Genomic DNA, 19272 nt, shown 5'->3' on the forward strand with positions numbered 1-19272 from the left:
TATAATAAACCCAAGCCCTGAAAAAAGAAGTCCACATCACTGAGAATCGGATCATCAGACGCTAAAGAGAAGGCCCAGTCCTGAGGGTCACCACGCAGTAAGGAGATGACAATCTTAACCTGCTGTACGGGATTCCCTGAGGACTTAGGGCGAAGGTCAAAAAATAATTTCAGGAACGAGAATCTTAGGCTCTGCAAGGGGAGTCTGTGCAAGAAAAGACTCTATATGACGAACCTTAGCATCAAGATGAGCAACACGTTCACCCAATTCATCCAAGCTAGAAAAAAAAAAATCTTCCACGGAACCCAAAGAAAAAGAGAAACACCAAAAAAAAAATTTTCAGTACACCTTATTTTTTTTATTTTTCCTTCTTAAGAGTACCCTTTAAATTTGTAGGCCGGATGTACTATTATGATCCGGAACCATGGAAGACCACCATAAATCATTGGTAAAAGGTGACAAGAGCATTGGCAACTAAACTGGCCGCCATCCCCTTACTAACCATCAACACTAGAAGTAGCTGAGGGGTGAACTAACATCCTGTGCACCGCGAACCCAGCCGGAGAACTAGCTATTCTAAAGGAAGGAAAGATGAATAACTCTCTACCTCAGAAAATAGATAAAGAATAGCAAGCCCCCCACAATCAAAGACTGCAGTGATATAGGAAAACACAATACACAGATAGATCATAGGATTAGCAAAGGTGAGGCCCCCACTGACTAAAATAGGAAAGGATAGGAAAGGGGCTGATGGTGGCTAGAGAAAAACCCTACAAAATTCCAAATTCCTGATAGTACAAAAAAGCCCTCAGATCGCACGATCTGCACTCCGTCCTATACCAGGCGCTCTTGTCATACCAATGAACAGAAAACAGGAATCATTACAAATTCAAAAAAGCCACAAACACATGGACTTATAGGAGCAATACTCCAAACATAACTCCAGGGAGTTTCCCAGCTAAGCAACTGAGAGGGAAGATCCCTGCATGCAAATAAACTGAAAACAACCACAGCAAATGACAAACTCAGATAAGAGCAAAAAGCACAAAGCAACAAATAAAGAGCAAAGCATTTATCTGAGGTAGATGTGGTCTGAAGCAGGCTAGTGAACAAAGAACAACTGACATCCGGCATAGCCTGCTATCAGACCAGGATTTAAATAAGCAGAGAGTTAGCAATGGAAACGCCCATTGCTCAACACACCTGGTTTCTGTCCAAACCATTCCTGGCCACAAGAGGGAGCCTCCCAGCAGCCAAAGCATAACTGACAATCACAACAGATGTGTGTCTGCTGGATTCTCATGCGGGCCTGGGCCTAGGCTACTGCTTGGATGTACAATGTCATGGATCCCAGTATTGACATTGTCAACCTCAGTGTTACCGATCTCTGTGTATCGCTGAGATTTGGAATTGATTTCTGACTGATTTTCCCTGGGCAGGAAGGATGTTTGCTTGCTTGAATCTAGTGGGATTCTGTGGAAATTCTTCCTTGTGGAGGGTTTGAGATCGGACTTCCTTGGATTTACCTTCCACCCCAACTTCTTTAGGACCTCGAGGGTTATCTGTATGTGCTGTTCGAGTACTGGAGTTGAGGAGCAAGGACAAGGAAGCCATTGAGGTAGGGAACAATGCAGAAGTCTTGTTCCCTAATGAAAGCCACAACCTCTGCCATCAGCTTGGTGAACACACAAGGAGCTGAGCAGATGCCGAATGGGTTTACGTTGTACGGGTAGTAGTGTAATATCTACCGGTTGTGAGACACCACAAACTCGAAGAATTTCTTGTGAGACTGGTGGATTAGGATATGGTAGTAGGCATCCATTAGGTCGATTGTTGCCATTACGAAATTGCACCTGATTAGTGGAATTATGGACTTGACTGATTCCATTTTAAACCGTCTGTAGGTTAAGTACTCGTTCAAGGGTTTTAAGTTTATTAAAACCCTGTGCGAGCCATTGGGTTTCTTTATCAAGAATAACTGAAAGTAGCGGCCTTGTCTGACCTCTGTCTCTGGAAGTGGTGATATTACCCCAGACCTCTGGCGCTCTCGAAGACCTTACATGAGTGGGTCCTGCCAACCCTGAAAGGAAGTACAGGTGAGTCTTAGATGTCGTGGAGGATAGGAGGAGAGCTCAATCTTCAACCCGTCTCTGATAGTATTTAGGACCCACTGGCTTGATGAAATAATTTGCCATTGGGAAGGAATTTTGAGATGCGGCCTCCTACTATGTTGGCGTCATTGTTTCTCCTGATGCTAGTTCCAATCGTTCGACCTCTGGGAGGTAAAAATGTTCCTGCCTTTTCATCCTTTTAGGCAAGTCCACCATCCTGTTTTACCTTTCCTCTATACTGAAATGGCTGGCTCTGAAAATATTTTTTATCGTTTTATGCTCTGGTAGTGACTTTTTCGATTGCCCTTTCTAGTAACTCATTTAGAGCCAGACTGGAGATGTACTCTCCCTGGAAGGGGATGGAGAAGAGCCAGATCTTTGATGTAGCATCACTGCTCCAGAACTTAAACCACAGGGCCCTTCTTGCAGAATTTGATAGTACTGCTGCCTTTGCAGATCAGCGATGAAGGAGAAAGCGAGTGAGCTCTGACCTCAGCTACCTGGTATAAAGGTGGAATTTTGCTGTAGCAGTGTTCTGGTCACCAGCCACGGACCACCGCAGGTAACCTCTTCATGCACTCATAAGGACAGGAAACAACACTGGAAATGGAAGGTGGGAAGGGACTCTGTTTCCTATCCCTATTTGGTCAGAGAGTTAACTCCTGCTGTGTTGCTGTCCTGGAGGGTGACTAGAGAAAACAAGACTGAACACAAGGTGGTCACAGCCGTCTACACCTCATAGGGGAGACCTCCATCTACCTGAGGGTCCTGTGGAGGAGGAGGAGCGGGACATCTCTCTGGGGTCGTCCTCGTACTGGAGAGACCTGCAGGAGACACAGACAGGACGGACATCATTATTACATACAGATAATTATAGGCCGGGTGTATTCAGTCCTGTCTATTACCTGGTGATGTGCGGGGCTGGTGCTCCTCCATCATCACCTCCTTGTACTGGTCCTTGTGTCCTTCTAGGTACTCCCACTCCTCCATGGAGAAATGGACGGTGATGTCCTGACACCTTATAGGAACCTGACAACACAATGATACCATCATCACCCAGAATCCTCCAGTGCTGTCCTGTCTAATGTCCCAGCATTCCCAGCAGTGTCACCTCTCCAGTCAGCAGCTCCAGCATCTTGTGGGTAAGTTCCAGGATCTTCTGGTCATTGATGTCCTCATGTATCCGGGGATGAGGTGGAGGCCCCGGGATTGGGCTCAGGGTTCCTCCACGTCCTTCAGACACAGGAGCCTGACAGCGATCACTAGAGGTCTTTACTACTGTGTAATCCTGAGTGTGGAGACATTAATAATATCACTTCAGACATTTCCAGAGTCCATCACCTCCCCGGTCATATCCTCTGTTATTCCCATAGATAATGATGTAATGTAATGACATCAGAGCCTCTCACCTCCCCGGTCATATCCTCTGTTATCCCCATAGATAATGATGTAATGTGATGACATCAGAGCCTCTCACCTCCCCGGTCATATCCTCTGTTATTCCCATCGATAATGATGTAATGTGATGACATCAGAACCTCTCACCTCTCCAGTAAGATGGAAGATTATCTCCAGGGTGAGGTGTATTATCCTCTCCACCATCTTGCCTCTGTCCTTCCTTCTCGCAGAGATGTTATCAGCAGAGGATTCTTTATTATAGGAATCTGAATGGAAAAATGAGGGGACGATTAAAACAACGTAAACTTCATAGTAAACAATACAGAGAAACGTTTAGAGTAACCGTCATGTAACCATATACCCCGGTTTCTGCATCTAGGCGGTGCCGCATTTGATCTGTGGACAGCACTGGGGGCACAGGCGCAGTGCTGTGTGACATTAGTGTGGCTGTGATTTGTGGTGCCGTCCAGCATGGGATCTATGTCTCTCTGCAGAGTGCTGGGATCTGTAGTTCTCCACTCTGTGCTGAGAGTCTTGTGTGAGCACGGGTCCCGTTTAACCTTACGAGCTTCTTCTGGCTCAAGGTATAAACAGATAAGTGCCCCCAAAGACAGTATGATACCCCCACTGTGAATTCCTCCACACGCACAGTATGATGGACCCTACACAATCCTTCATACTGTATAATTCCTCACATACAGTATAATGGCTCCATCATAATCCTGTAAACAGTGTAATGGCCCCTACATTGATTCCATATGTGACGCCCTTGACCAGCCAGTTAGTCACAGGTAGGCCCCGTACAACACCTGTCCCTACATTAGGTCACATCAGCCAATCACAAAAGCCCTACGCCACCTTCCTCAGTGCTGATGGACACACCAGGGAGGGTGTGGTCAGGCGGTTGGCCATGCCCACCGAGGAGTTCGGATAGCCTGAGGCGGGAAAAGTAGTCAGATGAGTTGGAGGAGAGGAGTAGGAGAGATCGTTCAGGAGATGAAGCAGAGTGGAAGCAGGCCTGTGGTAGTCTGACAGGTGCCAGGGTCGGAGCCCAGGCACCTTTGGCTAGGAGGCATACGGAGGCCTCTGCCCGCAGGAGCCGGGAAGACAGCCTGGTGGAACCGAGGTGGACCTGGACAGGGTAGTGGCCCGCCGGTACCGACCCAGGGAACAGACTGGAAACCAGAGCACAAGAGGGGGTACTCAGCCTGAAACGAGGTCCAGAAACCACTGGACTGAGTTAATTCACTGATTGCGGCCAGGACTATAGGTCCTGTCCCACCCAAGTTCCGACTGAAGACAACAGCCCAACGATGGGGATAGAAAGCCACCGCACAGGCAGGAGATCCCACGTGCCAGCGTCTGCGGGCAAAGGGCTTTCCCGACATACACAATGCCGGGGAGCGGACTCTCTGTTGCTGAAGCACAGGCAGTCACATCACACAACACAGTGCAGGAGAAAGGCAGAGACCACCAACCGGGTGGGGGACCTGACCGCAGCCAGCTGCGGGCACCGACCACCATCAACTCCGTTTACCAAAGACTGGTGTGTGTTACTAAGCGTGAGTACAACAGTGCCCTCCGGCCACATGTCGCCCTGCACCGCCCAACTCCCCGCCAACGGGTCCCGGGGCCTCCATCCCTACCCACGGTGGGGTTAACAACTTGCCCCCCGGGTGCCCCGTAAAACAGCAGTGGTGGTGCACACCTTCACCAAAACCCGTGGATGGTGTCATGAACTTACCAACATGGCTCCGGCCGTACACCTACATCCCCTAAAGCGCCAGCCCTTCCTTTCAGATCGAAGTGACCACTGGGGCCCCCGGGTCCGGAGACGCTCGAGCCACCACTCAACGAGTCCGGATCCGAGCAGGCTCGGCGGCCGCCGAGCATCGGGGCGGTACACATATACCGTGTTTTTCAAAAAATAAGCCCTCCCCTGAAAATAAGCCCTAGCCACGGTTTAATAGTGGAGTGTCCGTGCAGCTAAAAAAGTTAGAGATACTGCAGTACACTTCATTATAGAAAGCGGGCACCCCACAATCACACTCCACAGACGCCGAGCGGGAGGCCCTGCAGTGATCACACACCCACACACATCTGATCACACACACACACACACACACACACACAACGCATTACACACACACACACACACATCGCATCACACACACACACATCGCATCACACACACACACATCGCATCACACACACACACATCGCATCACACACACACACATCGCATCACACACACACACACATCGCATCACACACACATCGCATCACACACACATCGCATCACACACACACACATCGCATCACACACACACACACACATACCACATCCAGCGACACCGATTTCTTCTGGATGGCAGAATCCTGGGAGGCTGGTCAGTGGAGCACAAGAATGCTTGCTTGCTTACGGGACCTGCGGGCCGGACACGTGACTTCCTCCCATCATTCCCTGCGGCCAGAAGTATTCTGTAACACTGGATGTAATGTGTGTGTGTGTGTGTGTCAGTCAGCCAGAGGCATGGGAGGATGGCGTGCAGCACCCACCGGAGATCACAGGGAGGACCTGGGAGCCATGCAGACATCCGGGTCTGGTAAGTATGTGTCTCCTGGAAAGTGGGGCGTCTGCTTTTTTGGAGGGGATAAACTTACCCCCAGCCATGTTTCTCCAAAAATAAGACCTCCTCCAAAAAAAAAGCCCCAGCTCTTATTTTTGGAAAAACACGGTAGTAAAATGCCCCCCATTACTAGTGCTACCTGTGCAGCTGCACAAGGGCTCAGGAAATAAGGGGCCCACATCCACCTCCAAAGCAGCATATCACTAAACAAGAGGAAAAACTGGGAATCATAGTCCAATTTATCAAAGAATGAGTCATAAACTACCGTATTTTTCGCTTTATAAGATGCACTTTTTCTCCCAAAAATTTGGGAGGAAAATGGGGGGGTGCGTCTTATAAAGCGGTACCTGGGGGGGGGGGGGGGGGGTCCTGTCTGAGGCGATCAGGCGGCCGGGTGCCTGTGGCTGCATGCAAGCGGCCGGGTACCTGTGCTTGCATGCGGTGGCAGCCGGGTACCCGTGGCTGTGTGCGGGCGGCAGCCGGGTACTGTGTGCGGTCGGCAGCCGGGTACCTGTGCTTGCGTGCAGTGGCGGCCGGGTACCCATGGCTGTGTGCGGGCGGCAGCCAGGTGCTGTGTGGGGTCGGCAGCCGGGTGCCCGTGCGGGCGGCACCCAGCTGCCGCCCTCACACAGGCACCAGGCTGCCGCCCTCACACAGCACCCAACTGCCGCCCGCACACAGCCACGGGTACCCGGCTGCCACCGCACGCAAGCACAGGTACCCGGCGGCTTGCACGCAGGGTGGGCGGGCAGCCTGCTGGCTGCCACTCTGTGCGTGCGGGGCGGGCGGCTGTACAGCAAGCTACCAGTTGTCCGCGGTCCCACTTTGAAATGATGGCGCCGGTGGAGCTCTTGGATGAGAGCTCCATCTGCGCACGCGCTGCTCCGGGAGTTAGCGCGTGCGCAGATGGAGCCCTTGGATGAGAGCTCCATCTGCGCATGCGTCGCTCCGGGCGCCATTACTTGAATCGGGACCGCGGACACACTGGGAAAACACCGCATCCATCTGCTCCACCACTGAGCAGTCGCCGCCGCTCCCACCACTGAGCAGTCGCTGCCGCTCCCACCACTGACCAGTCGCCGCCGCTCCCACCACTGAACCGGGACCGCGGACACTCAATGCACCGGCCTGCTGCACGGCTCACCTGCAGCCGCTGCTGCCGCCACCACGGACCCCACGGACGCCACCGCGCCTGCAACCACGGACGCCACGGCACCTGCAACCACAGACCCCGCTACCACTGACCCGCCGCGCCTGCCAGAACAACCTGTGCCTCCTGTGACCCCGCTTCACCACCACTGCTGCCCCCCTCCGGTAAGAGAACACCGGAGTATAAGACGGACCCTATTTTTCTTACCTTTTTTTATGTCTAAATTTGGGGTGCGTCTTATAATCCGGTGCGTCTTATAAAGCGAAAAAATACGATAGTTACTTGCAAAAATATAAAACTTTTTTATTACATATTTTTATAGCAAGAAATAGATCATATCAATTAATTTACACATTCATAACACAATAGGTTTTACAAAAAGGGGGTCCTAATGGTTAAACACTAAAGGTCCAACCAAACAACCATGAGGGTGAGAAATCAGGTCCAAATATATATATATATATATATATATATATAAAATATAAATATATAATATAAAATATATATATGCAGTATTTAGCACACCTCAAAACAATCACATATGATGATATACAGCCATCAAAAGACGTACAATTGTGTGGAAATTGCATCAAAAAGTTTGTGTTTCCAAATGGAAAGCAGCATGTAGCTTCTGTTATAGAAACATTACTGGACTGCGAACGGCCAGTACAGTGACATGCAAACGTTTGTGCACCCCTGGTGAAAATTGCTGTTATTGTGAACAGTTAAGCAAGTTGAATATGAAATCTCTAAAAAGGCAGAAAGTTACAGATGACACATGTCCTTTGTATTTTAAGCAAAAAATAAAAATTATTTTCATCTTTTACATTTTAAAAATTACAAAAAGGAAAATTGGCTGATAGAAAAGTGTGGCCACCCTTGGATATTTGTGTACTCAGATAACTTTGATCAAGGTTTCAGCCCTTAATTACCATGTTAGGGTTAAGTCCCAGTGACATTTAGCGACTTACCAGCGATCCCGAAAACGATGTGGCCTGAGAAGGATCGCTGGTAAGTCGCTGGTGAGAGGTCACACAGTCAGACCTTACCAACGACTCAGTAACGATACAGGTCTCAGTAGCGACCTGTGTAACGATCTCTGCTGTCACTGGGACCCGGTCACACAGTGTCAAACATAGCGATGCGTCCTTCCCAGCAGGACATCGCCTTTGAAGAAAATGATCCCAACCATTCAGCAATGACTAGTGATCTCACAGCAGGGGCCTGATCGCTGGTAGGTGTCACACAACGAGATCGCTGCTGCGTCACGAAAACGGTGACGCAGCAACGATCTCATTAGCGATCTCGTTGTGTGTGATGGGGCCTTTATGGCTTGTTCACCATCATTAGGAAAGACCAGGTGATGGAAATTTCACAGCATTATAACACCACAGCCTCCTCTAACCCTGTGCCAAAAAACAACAGCCATGGGTTCTTCTAAGCAGCTGCCTAGCACTCTGAAAATGGTGCAGGCCCACAAAGCAGGAGAAGGCTATAGGAAGATAGCAAAGTGTTTTCAAGTTGCCCTTTCCTCGGTTTGATATGTAATTAAAAAATGGCCGTTAACAGTGAAGGTCAAGATTAGGTCTGGAAAGAAGAATTTCTGTGAATTCTGTGAAAGTTGACAAAAGCAAATCAGTGATGAAATTCATGGACAAAATGCAACCAATTCCCCGGCTATGATGGCCTTTAGCATGTGCACAAGTTTCACAAACGGATACAAAATCTTTAATATTATTAAGCATGGATGAACACCAAAAGAGTTTAGCAATAGCTTTCAGGGTAGCTGGGACCCCTGGGTGACCACTCAAAATAGAGTCATGAAAGTTCTGCAACAGACAATCTCAGGTACACAGGATCAAATAATTTGGACTCTGGAGTAGTGGAAGGACCTAACAACTGGGCTTCACAATGTAAAGCTTGCAGGTGCAAGAAGGGAGTGGACCCACTGAACTACAGCACACAGAATACCTTAGGGACGTGGCTATGGCTCGCACCAGTTTGTCACCACAGCCTCTGTTTGATGAGGGTGTATTTGGTGAGGGTGTATTTGGGCTGCAGGTAAATACCAGTTGCCACTCAGGGAGATGCGGTGCTGTGACAGCTGACCCCAGGGATATGGACACTGACAGTCTCTGATAAAGCACATTTGGCTGATATGGTACGATGCAGCAGTAGCCAGTACAGCAGGATTGGCCGATAAGGTACGATTCAGCTGCAGCAGCTGAGACTACGAAACAGACAATTTTAAGTAACACAGCAGCAGCACATAGGTAAGGAACCTTAACAACTAACGACGTGTTTCCAGGAATAGACCACGGTAGTTTAAATACCAAGTGGCTCTCAGCCATAGGCTGAGAGGCACTTCCGGGTTAGGGCTCATTGGCCCTTTCAAAAAAGCTGCATGCACGCCCTAAGATTGCTACCAGGAGAGCTATGCGGCGTGCACAGGTCCCGGGAGGTGGCAGTAGGGACCGGGGACAGAGCAGACGGGTTGGTGAGTGTGCTGGCATTGAAGCCGGGGAGGAGGGGCAGGACAGTGCGGGGATGCAGGTATAGGCGTTACAGTAGCCCACCACCCGTCCTTACGCCCCCCCCCCTTTTACAGGAATCTCTGAGGCCTGTTTCAGACGTCAGTGATTATGGTACATATGTGCTTTTTTTATACGTACCAGAATCACCGACCTATGCAGACCCATTATAATTAATGGCTCTGCTCCTCACACATCAGTGATTTTTCACTGACCGTGTCTCTGTATGGCGTACACGCATGTCCGTGATTGCCGCACGGAGACAAGTCCATTTTTTTCTGGCATCACTGATGTCCCACGGACCACACTACGGTGTGGTCCGTGAAACACGTACCAGAAAAAAAAACGTACATTGAAAATAATAAACATTTTCAACTCACCCATCTCCAGTGACGCTGTGTTCTGCCTCCCTAGCAGCTGCTTCCTGCCCGGCTCATTACTGTCGTGCATATTCATTATTAGCTGCAGAGGATAGAGAGCGGCGGAGGACGGATGCTGCAGAACTGGAGACTTCAGCACCACGGAGAGCAGGAACGGGACAGGTGAGTATATGTCCATGTGCAATCACGGAATACGGATCACATTTCACGGATTGCACATGGACAACCCATGTGTGCCGTGAATCATGGCACACGGAGGGACATAGTCGTGTTTTACATGTCAGTTAAGAACATCTGTGTTTTTCTGACGTGTGAAACAGGCCTTAAAGGGAACTAATCATCAGGATTTTCGTATATAAGCTGAAGCCAGTGCTATACTGGTGCTATGAGGCAGATTATCTACATACCATTAGTGGGCAGCTCGGATGTTTAGGCTTTCAAATCCAAGAAAGTGAAGTTTAAAAATTCGTCAGTTTTTTGATTGACAGTTTCACCACAGCAGATAATAGCAGGGTGGGTTATGCACATGGATTCCCACCCCCCGCCTATTATTCCTCCCCCTCTCTCTGGCTCTATGCTAATTTTTCTATTCAGTAAGATGGCATCGGAGTTGGCGCCTGTGCATAGCGCTTATCTGCGGCGCCATCTTTCTGAAGACAGTCTTACCCCCCGTCATTATATTCTTGTGGCTGAGGGTGGCGCATGCGTCCTTGCTTCTTCAGCTCTCTTTGTGACCGAGGGAGCGCTACAGGACACCGCACCGCTCCAGAACACCGGAACACAAGAATATAATGACAGGGGGTAACACGGACTTCAGAAAGATGGCGCCGAGATAAGCGCTATGCGCAGACACCAACCCCGACGCCATCTTACTGAATAGAAAAATTAGAGAGAGAGAGGGAGGAACAAGAGGCGGGGGGCGGGAATCCATGTGCATAACCCACCCTGCTATTATCTGCTGCAGTGAAACTGTCAATCAAAAAGCTGACGACTTTTCAACTTCACTTTCTTAGATTTGAAAGCCTAAACATCCGAGCTGCCCACTAATGGTATGTAGATAATCTGCCTGATAGTGACAGTATAGCACTGGCTTCAGCTTATTTACAAAAATATTGATGATTGGTTCCCTTTAAGGAGAAGAAGGACATATTATTCTTATTGGGCTCCCATGATCTCTCCTCCGGCCCAAACCCCTTCTAGTCCTCTAAGAGGAGGGTTTTACTTTGAACCCTTTCCAGAATCCCGGAAGTAGCGGCTCAGGACAGGTTGGAGGACAGAAACACGGAACAAGTTGGGAATTCGCAAGGAGGATGGAAGCGTTAGCTTGTAGGACACATCATTGATCAGCTGGAGCACCTTGAAGAAACTGATAATGCAGGGACCTAACTTGTAGGACACCAACTTGAGGCAGACATATCTGGGATTGTCTCCTGGCTGGAACAAAGTGAGGTCTAGGCGTCTCTTATCCGCATGACTCTTCATTTGGATGGAGGACTGCTCCAGGGAGTACTTGGTCTCCGCCCAGACATCGCAGAAAGTATTGACGGGAGCATCGGCTGCAGGGTTGCTGGGGGAAATCGCCATAGGGAACTGGATTTTGGGCTGCTGACCATACACTATATGGAACGAGCAGAGTACTCACTCTTGAGGTTTTGTTATGAGCAGACGAGGGACAGGCTGAGACAAATTCCACATAGTCTTTAGGAAGCATTGGCCACCAGTAATGCAAGATCAGCAGAGTTGTCTTCATTTGTTCAGCGTGACCGGCCAGCTTAGAAGACAGACTCTGTTGCAACACACACCCATCTGCCTCAGCAACAAACGTCTTTCCGGGTGAGACTTAAGACACGTTTACTGGTGCCACCGGGAACATCTCAGAGGGGGTCAATATGTTGAGGCTCTTCTTCTTGATCGGCAGTAGTAAAGACCTGGAAAGTGCATTACATCTGCCTAAACGTTTGTCTCGGCCGGCCGGCAGTAAAGAACAAAGTCAAAATGAGCGAAGAACAGCATCCAGCGGGTTTAGCACGGACTCAGCCTCTGAGCCAACTGTAAGTACTTGTGGTCAGTGTAGATGATGACTGGATGCACCCCCGACCCCCCCCAGAAGGTATTGCCACGCTTACAAAGCCATCTTAAATCGCTAACAGTGCTCGGTAGCGAATTGCGATTAGAAGCAAAGAAGACCCTGGAAAAGAAACCGCAGGTTAATGCCTTACCAGCAGGTAGACTTCTGTGTGAGAACTGCACCAACCCTGGAGGACAAAGCATCCACTTCCAGGATGAAGTTCCCATTAATGTCCGATCTATGCAGCGCCGGGCCAAAAAGAAGGGCCTTGAGGGCGATAAACGCGCTGTCTTCTTCTGGAGTTCACATCTTAGGATTCGCCCTCTTGCTTGTCAAGGCAGTAATGCGCAGAATCCGGGAAGAAAACTGAGGGATGAACTGATGGTAATAATTGGCAAAACTGAGGAACAGTTGAATCACCTTTACTCCATCAGGACAGGTCCACTTCAGCACCACCGACACCTTGTCCGGGTCAATCTTCAGGCTGGTGTCCAAGATTACGTAACCAAGCAAAGGGAGGGAAGACAGTTCAAGGGGGCACTTCTCAAATTGGTGTATAATTGATTCTCACTTAGTCTCAGTAATTCCTGTGTGTAGAGAGATCAGGAGAGACCACCAGGATGTCGTCCAGGTACACCACCCCGCATGGGTAGAGGAGGGTCCTGAAATATATCATTCACAAATTCCTGGACGATCGCCAGAACATTGCTGAGCCCAAATTGCATTTCCCGATACTCAAAGTGACCATTACGGGCATTAAAAGCAATCTTCCATTCATCACCCAACCATATCTGGACGAGGTTGTACGCACCACGGAGGTCAAGCTTGGAGAAGATCCTGGAACCACGGAGAGTCAAACAATTCCAGTATTTATTCTTGACAGTGATTTCGTTAAAGACCTCTATCATCAATACATGGCTGAAGGAAACCATCCTTTTTCTTGACAAAGAAGAATCCGGCTCCGACCGGTGAGCAGGACCTTTGGATGAATCCTTTTGCCAGGTTTTCCTTGATGTATTCGGACATGGCTTGGGTCTCCGCCTGAGAAAGAGGGTAGATACGACCGTGGAGAGAAGTGGAACCAGGAAGAAGGAGGTTGATAAGGTAATCACATGGCCTATGTGGTGGCAGTCTCAGTTCCCTTCTTGTCGAAGACATCCGAGTAGGACCAGCAGGTAGACTGCAGACCCAGAAGATTTGAAGGCCTCACAGGTTGAGCTGAAAAGAAACATTCTTTGAGACATGTGTGACCCCGACCTGAGCACATCTCTGGATCTCCATTTTAAAATCGGTTCATGCCTCCAAAGCCATGGCAGACTCCATAACAGTAAATGCAACATTCTTGGTAACAAGTAGAAAGTGATTCTCTCCATGTGCAGCATTTCCATCTGAAGGTCAACTTGCTCGGTGATTAAATGGATAGCCTCTAACAAGGGCTTTCCATCCACAGAGGACACTGCATAGGGAGCTTGTAGCTGATGGACCTGAATCAGATACTGATCCACAATGGCCTGCTGTACAAAGTTCCCGATGCAACCAGAGTCCAATAAGGCCAACTCTGTGATTCGGGTGTTGCCACTAGTTACAAACACGGATATAAATAAATAGTGATGAAACATTCTCACCTAGGGTAGCCTCTCCTACTGACCCTCAGGTTGGCAGTTTCCCAGAATTCTTGGACAGAAACGAATCAGGTGAGCAGTACTTCCGCAGTAGAAGCACCCCTCTCCAGTGGGATGGATCTCTCAGTGGAGCTTTTCTGAATGCATTTGATCCGCTTCCATGGGCTCGGGAGGAGTCACAGAGACTACGGGTCATGGCATATGGGGTTTCTGGAATGAAGGAACCAGGCGTAACATTCTTTTCTCTAGGTTCATCTCTCTGAATCATTCTTGGAACCTGAGGTCAATGCGGATAGCTAGCAAAACCAGGTCGGCCAGAGAAGAAGGCACATCTTGACCAGCCAGCTTGTCCTTAATCCTACAAAACAATCCTTGCCATAATGTAGCTGCCACCAGTGTTTAATTATTCCAGCCCAGTTTGGAAGAGAGTGCGGACAGCATACTAGCACCCAGAACGAGCAGTTCTGTATGCATATCTAGAATCCTTGCCCAACAGTCTCAACATATACGTAGTAGCACACAAACAGATTTTTTTTACTCTGAAGCCAGCTGTACGTGTCCTGACTTCAGAGATGTAAGAAGCAAAAGAGGAGTGCACTCACTGGGCTGCCGCATACAAAAAGTCTTTTTGTTTCAGCATGAAATAAAAACAGCGGGAGGGAGGAGGGGGAAATGCACGGCACAGCAGACGACGGCCGTTTCGTGCTTAACCAGCACTTCACCAGGTCTACAAAGACATGACGTCAGATCCCCTTTCTTATAGGGGGAACACCCAACAGAGGAAATATCAGAAACGTATAAAAACATCAATAAACAACATCAGACTGTAACACTTATAACAAAGACATGAAAAAAGCAAGAAATCTCCGGCTTTTCTAATCTTACAAGAACACGGAGATCGTTTTTCTCGTTTAACCCTAGCGGGCCCAGAGCATTGTACTTTATTATATATTGAGCTTCCCTTTGTAGTAGAATGTTATGGAGATCTCCTCCTTCTGCTCTGGGCTCCACTTGCTCTAAACCAGCAAAATTTAGTATATTTTTATTGGCTCCATGTAGGTCTCTAACATGTGAAATCATTTTAGTTGCACCAATACCTGTCTCTATAGAGTTGCGGTGCTCTCTAAATCTAACAAAGAGCGGCCGGATAGTTTTCCCGATGTAGTACATTCTGCACGGGCAAAAAATGATATATACCACCATTTTGGTTTTGCAAGTGATCAGTTGTTTAGTAATATGCCAGATGTTCCCTATTTTTAGAGGTCTATCTGTGCAGTGAAACTTGCAAAATGAACAACTGCCACACTTGTAATTCCCTTTTGGGCTATATTTATGCAACCAGGTAGTGGGTGGCACATATCTTTTTTTTAACCAAAATATCACCCAAACTTTTGCATCTTTTGAAGGCTACTATTGGTCTATGTCTTTCCAAATCGGTTAGATCCCCGTCTTTCTCTATCAAATGACAATTTCTGTTAATAATTGAATAAATAGTATTCTCTAGTGGATCATATTTGAAACATTTTTGTTGTTTATTGATGTTTTTAAAATGTTTTTATAAGTTTCTGATATTTCCTCTGTGGGGTATTGCCCTATAAGAAAGGGGATCTGACGTCATGTGTTTGTAGACCTGTTGAAGTGCTTGTTAAGCACTAAACGGCCGTCGTCTGCTGTGCCGTGCATTTCCCCCTCCTCTCCACGCTGTTTTTATATTTTACCTGATGCTGAAATAAACAGACTTTTTGTATATGGCAGCCCGGTGAGTGCCCTCCTCTTCTTTTGCTTCTTATGGATGGGACTTATGCTTGGAAGGAGCACCAGTGCCCGGAGCAAAGCTGTAACTATGCCGGAGTGAGCTGTACCGGACTTTGAGTGGAAAGGTGAATTTGCTGCGAGGTCGGTCGGTGAGCTGATTAGTGCCCGGTGTTCCTTTTCTTGGATTCTTCTGTTGTTGGCTTCAGAGATATATAGTGTGCATGACCGGAAGTGCGGTGACTTCTGACCATGAGCAGTGAGCCTACACCTGACGTTGGACATGCTCAATGCCGAGAGGTACGCCCGGCTTTGTATAGAGATGCAGATGACGCTGGACATTGTAAAGCATGATTGTGACGCCTAGAAGAGGGTGCTGGCACGATTCCTCCACACAATGCGTCTGGGAGGCAATGAAGGATTTCATGCCTACTAAGGTATTCTCATGGCTCCTCTCTGGGGTTCAAACCGGTGCTCTCTGGTTGTTTGTTGCTTTCCCTCTTGGTTGGACACTGCCTGTTTTGTGTTCGTACAACTGATGAAGGACGTTGTCTTTATTTCTTATGATTTGCCTTCCAGTTTCACTTCTATTCAGGAGGGTGCAATTTCTTCTTTTTTTTTTTTAAATCAGATATTTTTTTTTATTAAACCAGAATACATACAACAGTATAACAAATCGGCATTCAAATTAAGTTTATCATATCAATTACCCCTCCCCCCCCCCACCCCACCCCACCAGCAGCACTCCTCCCCCGATACTACATCCCATTTAGTACATACTTAGAATATCCTCCAACTGTAATATAGCAAACGTCCAGTTCACCCCGCTGCGCAAGAGGAATTACTAATAATACAAATAATATAAAACAAACACATCAGAGGTCTCCGATGGCTATCCCCGTCCCATATCAGTTTACTGGTCCATCACTCGTCCTATCCGCATTGCAGCCAGAAAGGCCATAGCTTCTCAAACATTTTAACATTCCCCCTTTCATACACTCCCTGCTCCAGCTGAATAATACATTTCACCCTTTTAATGTACTCTCCCCTGGTCGGGGGGTCCTTTTTAATCCAGGACCTGGCGATTAGCTTTCTTGCCGCATACAGCAGCCTAGCAATGGCAATTTTCATAGTATTTTCCACCCCAAGCTCCTCAACGTATCCCAATAGGCATATCACTGGTTCCCTGGGAAGGACACACCCATACGTTTTTCCTATCTTGTGACTAACCTTAGTCCAAAAGGAGACCAGTCTCGGACAAGACCACATCATGTGAAAAATACCTGCGTCAGATCCCTGACACCTTGGACACTCCGAATTCCTTTTCAACCCCATTTTAAACATCAGTAAAGGAGACCTATATACCCGGTGAATCACGCATAGGTGAGATAGTCTGGCCGGTTCGCTCATAGAGAGTTTAGGTACATACTCCAGGATACTCTCCCACACCTCCTCCGTTATCGGCCCAACTTCCTCCTCCCATTTAGATTTAGTTTTAAGTAGTCTAAAAGAAAGGTATGTAGTATATGGCCTTGTGCGCACTAGGCGTTTTTGCTGCGTTTTTAGGGGCGTTTTTTACCGCGTTTTTGTGCTGAAAACGCAGTGACATTGCTTCCCCAGCAATGTCTATGCGTTTTCAGAAGTGCTGTCCGCACACAGCGTTTTTTTTGTTGCTGCGTTTTTGTGGTGACCACAAAAATGCAGCATGTCAACTATTTCTGCGTTTTTCACCCATTGAGTTCAATGAGATGTTCAACAACGCAATGAAAAACGCATATAGCTGCGTTTCTATGACTAAAAACGCAGCTATAAACGCAAGGGGTGGGCAGTAAAGTGACGTGTACAGGAAGAGGATTCCTTCTGTTGGTAAACACAGAAGCATGAATCCTCCCGGTACCGTCACCGCTGCGTCCAAAACCCGCCCGATGCCATGTCTGGGCGGGAGGTGGAGGCAGCGGCGAAAACAAAAGTGAACAGTAGAAAACAAAAATGTCATATATACATACCTGTCTGCAGGGTCCCGGTGCCATGCCCGCTCCCATCTCCTCCCGGTACCGCCGCTCTGGCTGTGTGCAGTCTCCCCGGGGCACGTACGAAGCTTGCAGGACCTGGCGGTGGATCACCTGATGCAGTCACCTGATGCATCAGCTGATCGTAATTCTCGCGGTGTCGCCGGCTTTTTCGCGCCCGGCCGGCTATCAGCTGATCCTGCCGTCAGGGGACTTCATCAGCTGATTACCGGCAGCTCCTGCAGCGATGGGACAGGATCAGACTCTCATCCGATCGCTGCAGGAGCTAGCTGCCGGTAATCAGCACGGACGTATTTATTTATTTTTTTGCACTGATGCTTCAGCTGATTGTATAAATCGGCTTTTATACAATCAGCTGATGTGTGATGTGCTTCAGCCCCTAGAACCTGACACATCATCTGATCGCTTTACCTTCCAGCAAACCGATCAGATGATATTGGATCCGGATTGGACGGCGCGGGACCCTTGACCCAGGATTACTGCGGAGGGGAGTTCTTAATTTCAATAAAGATGGAGTCACTAATTGTGTTGTGTTTTATTTCTAATAAAGATATTTTTCTGTGTTGTTTTTTTTTTTTTTATCATTACTAGAAATTCATGGTGGCCATGTCTAATATTGGCGTGACACCATGAATTTCGGGCTTAGGGCCAGCTGATAATATACAGCTAGCCCTAACTCCATTATTACCCAGTGAGCCACCCGGCATCAGGGCAGCTGGAAGAGTTGGATACAGCGCCAGAAGATGGCGCTTCTATGAAAGCGCCATTTTCTGGGGTGGCTGCGGACTGCAATTCGCAGTGGGGGTGCCCAGAAAGCATGGGCACTCTTCTGCACTGCGGATTCCAATCCCCAGCTGCCTAGTTGTACCTGGCTGGACTCAAAAATTGGGCGAAGCCTATGTCATTTTTTTTTTAAATTATTTCTTGAAATTCATGAAATAAAAAAAAAAAAAAGGGCTTCCCTATATTTTTGATTCCCAGCCGGGTACAAATAGGTAGGTGGGGATTGGGGGCAGCCTGTACCTGCCTGCTGTACCTGGCTAGCATACAAAAATATAGCGAAGCCCATGTCATTTTTTTTTTTCTTTTTGGGCAAAAAAATCCTGCATACAGTCCTGGATGGAGGATGCTGAGCCTTGTAGTTCTGCAGCTGCTGTCTGCTCTCCTGCATACACTAGTTCTGCAGCTGTCTGCTCTCCTGCATACAATGAACATTTTGAAGAAGGAAATGACATCAGACCTTTTTTTTTTTTCATCAACAATCTTTAATGGCATTGTGCACTGATTAAAAACGCAGTGAGCAAAAACGCAGCAAAAAACGCACCAAATCGTGGTAAAAACACATGCGTTTTTGTCGCGTTTTTTAGCCGCGGGTGCGTTTTTTGAGACAAAAACGCACATAAAAACGCAGCGTGAAAAAAAAAAACGCCTAGTGCGCACATACCCTATATGTGCCAGAAATTATCACTTTAGTGCTTCCTCCGCCCTTACACACATACCAGGTCAGTCTCTATGTCCACACTTTTTTTAGCCACTTGGGCTGCAATCGCATGTTTCAATTGACTGTAGTGAAGCCAGCCGGACGCCGGTAACAAACTCA

At 48.0% G+C, this 19272-nt stretch overlaps 1 protein-coding gene across 1 annotated transcript in view; it reads right to left on the reverse strand.

Annotated features, from left to right (window-relative positions):
- LOC142256991 (uncharacterized) overlaps nt 1–19272 on the reverse strand; it is a 91369-nt gene that overhangs the window by 59507 nt on the left and 12590 nt on the right. The window contains exons 7-10 of the mRNA XM_075329033.1: nt 3657–3775; nt 3223–3399; nt 3017–3140; nt 2871–2935 (exon numbers count right to left, since the gene is read on the reverse strand). Of these exons, the coding sequence (XP_075185148.1) occupies nt 2871–2935; nt 3017–3140; nt 3223–3399; nt 3657–3775 (485 nt within the window). The remainder of the gene's footprint in view (nt 1–2870; nt 2936–3016; nt 3141–3222; nt 3400–3656; nt 3776–19272) is intronic.

The sequence above is a fragment of the Anomaloglossus baeobatrachus genome, chromosome 1 (genome assembly GCF_048569485.1).
Source record: "Anomaloglossus baeobatrachus isolate aAnoBae1 chromosome 1, aAnoBae1.hap1, whole genome shotgun sequence".
NCBI lineage: Eukaryota > Metazoa > Chordata > Amphibia > Anura > Aromobatidae > Anomaloglossus > Anomaloglossus baeobatrachus.